General features: G+C 37.1%; 1 protein-coding gene across 1 annotated transcript; it reads right to left on the bottom strand.

Moving 5' to 3' along the window:
* Positions 1-217: 217 nt before the first annotated feature.
* LOC142983276 (uncharacterized) lies at positions 218-1,971 on the bottom strand. Its single transcript, XM_076130210.1, has 3 exons — positions 1,850-1,971; positions 1,090-1,336; positions 218-329 (listed from the first exon to the last, which is right to left on the bottom strand). Exons 1-3 carry the CDS (start codon positions 1,866-1,868, stop codon positions 290-292), a joined length of 306 nt encoding a protein of 101 aa, XP_075986325.1. The 5' UTR covers positions 1,869-1,971; the 3' UTR covers positions 218-289.
* Between the last annotated feature and the right edge of the window lie 789 nt (positions 1,972-2,760).

The raw sequence follows: 2,760 nt of genomic DNA, 5'->3' as shown, positions 1-2,760 counted from the left end.
GTGAGTTCTTGGTTACGAATTTAGTTGAAATTATTTACAGTTGAATGATATTTTTGTACCTTAAAGAAATAAATCGGTAAGTTTATATGTTTGGATGTAAGCTTGTAGCCCAAATGCTATACCGAAAACTACATATTTTAGTTAACCTGGATTAACATAAATTTTAGATAATTAATTAACAGATAAATAGAGGAAAAATATGTTTCAATAATATAAGAAAGATTTTGAACAATTTAATATATTATGTGTTTTTTTTTTCTTCTAAGTCCACAAGTGTATATTGTATTATCTATTTTTTCTTCTTCGAGCCCATAATACACGGTCCGTATCTAAAACAAAATAAACACGTTTTTTAACACCAATGCTTTACGTAGATTTTCTTAATAAACACATCGTTCGTGAAAGAGTATTAAATGACTTACGGCCAGTTTTTTCTTACATATATTATGTAAAGTAACAACTAATGCCTTTGACTTCTATTCGACACTAGCTGACCCGCGCAACTTCGCTTGCGTCACATAAGAGAGAATAGGTAAAAATTTTCCCCGTTTCCGAAACATTTTTTACTGGTACTCTGCTCCGATTGGTAGTAGCGTGATGATATATAGCCTATAACCTTCCTCAATAAATGGGCTATCTAACACTGAAAGAATTTTTCAAATCGGACCAGTCGTTTCTGAGATTAGCGCGTTCAAACCAACAAACTCTTCAGCTTTATAATATTAGTATAGATTAATTTATTTAAATTCGTAGAAAAAACAGTTTGGCTGACACTTTTGCGTTACCCCTACACTTTTGCTGTTACTTTTGATGAACAAACTGGCCGTAAGTAGACTTTAAAATAAATTATTTTTATTTTCTTTTAAAAAAGACAACTCTCTCACTAATAATTGCTCTTGTGTCGCGGGCACTTTTACAAACATACAAACAACGGCCACAAAGTACGAACAGACCCGAAACAATTATCTGTGGATCGCACAAATAATTGTTCCATGTCGGAATTGAACCCACGGTCTCCCGACGCAATTGTAGCGACGTGGCAACCTAAACCACTGCGCGAAGAAGACAGTCAAAAAATTTGAACCTTACCTTCGAACTCTTACCCTATCCTGGTAACTTCTCTTCGAATTCATACAATTCATATGGCATTCGTTTGTATACGTTCGGTTGTCACTAGCGCACACTGGCACATACACCCTTTCGCAGTTGTGGCAGGTCAGATACCGCAAGTGAGGGTAATGGTCCACAGTTTTGCTCCGTTCACTATCGTCGAAGGTTACGTTGAAATAATCCATACTGATTGCGTAAGTTTTAGAGAACATGGTTAATAGGCATACTGAAAAAAAATGTATATGAATAATAGAATACGGGAACTGACGCGTTTAACCTTAAGTTGCACTCGCAGTGGTCGCAGGCTGACTGGTTTAAAAGTTAAGATTGTATGAAGCTGGTTGCAGTAACGCGTTTCTCTATAGTCGGTTCCTGACAGTTTTAGTTTAGTTTAAAGTTTGACATTATAATTATACTGCAATAATAGTTCCTATACTGCTCGCTAGAGGACGCTAGAGGACGCTAGAGGACGCTGAACGGATTTTCATACAAAATTTGTGGATAGTAGTACAAAATCGCTCCTCTGGAGGTAGGTAACATTATGAACTGCTAAACGTGTTTCGATGCATATCCGCCTATCATTAGACATACGTAATCATATCGGTGAAAAAGATATATATTTTTCACATTCCTATTATTATATTTCCAAAGTATTGTTCTGGAGTTCCTCAGTTGCTGCCATCGGTTATGTACAAAGCCCATTAACCTTAAATTACCATTTAAATTTAAATATACTTACAAATTATGGGAATCATCATCTTGGTCAAATTACGAAATGAAAACAGAAAGAAAATAATACTGCCCGCGGAACTTTATTAACGTCCGCTAATTGAGTTGCATGGACAATTTAAAGGACATTTATTACTGTAATAATTTTTCGTTCGAATCGCTTAATTTCGTAAACATGGTTATTTTGCGACAATGTTTTTTAAAAATCAATGAGATTTAACAGAATATTTTTGAGTAATTGCTATTTAATGAAAATATGTGGATTTACTTCCCTACTTCATACTATCATATCTGTTGCTATCATAGACTGTTGCGCTCAGCGGTCGGTAGAGCAGATCGCGACCCGGTCAATTCATAGATGGGAGCCCCACAATTTTACGTGCCTTCCGAAACACGGAGGAACTCGATATGTGTAAAATGGTCACCCATGCACGGAACAACCTCGGCAAGCGTGGTTTAGCCTCAGAGATCGATCCGCGCGGCTGTTGTTAACTAAGCCAGGAGCTCCTCGATCACGTCTTAGCATATACTCGTATATATTGATCCATCAGAACAGAATTTGTGATCGAATTCCCCGCATCTGAGAGCGTTACGTAATTGTATTGCTCTATTACGGAGGTGGTTTAATGGCGACCTGGTACCGCCAGTGTCAGACCATGTTTCATCGTGAACGGTGTAACACATAAGAGAATGACTTTTTCGTAGTATTTTGTTTTAAATTCTTTTATTATTTTTAAAAAGACAACTCCCGTACTAAGAATTGCTCTTGTGTCGCGGGGACTTTTACAAACATACAAACAACGGACACAAAGCACAACCAGACCCGAAACAATTATTAGTGGATCGCACAAATAATTGCTCCGTGTGGGAATCGAACCCACGACCTACCGTTGCAGTGTTATCGGCGTGGAGACCTAAACC

This window comes from Anticarsia gemmatalis, chromosome 23, assembly GCF_050436995.1.
Source record: "Anticarsia gemmatalis isolate Benzon Research Colony breed Stoneville strain chromosome 23, ilAntGemm2 primary, whole genome shotgun sequence".
Lineage (NCBI taxonomy): Eukaryota > Metazoa > Arthropoda > Insecta > Lepidoptera > Erebidae > Anticarsia > Anticarsia gemmatalis.
Note: the sequence above shows the minus strand (reverse complement) of the source record. Positions and strands in the feature narration are given on the sequence as shown.

What these genes read in the sequence shown, in the direction of transcription:
- LOC142983276 (XM_076130210.1), bottom strand. An exon ending in GATAGGGTAAGAGTTCGAAG is followed by an intron (nt 330 to 1,089) that starts GTAAGGTTCAAA and finishes ATTTTGTTTTAG; the next exon opens with ATACGGACCGTGTATTATGG.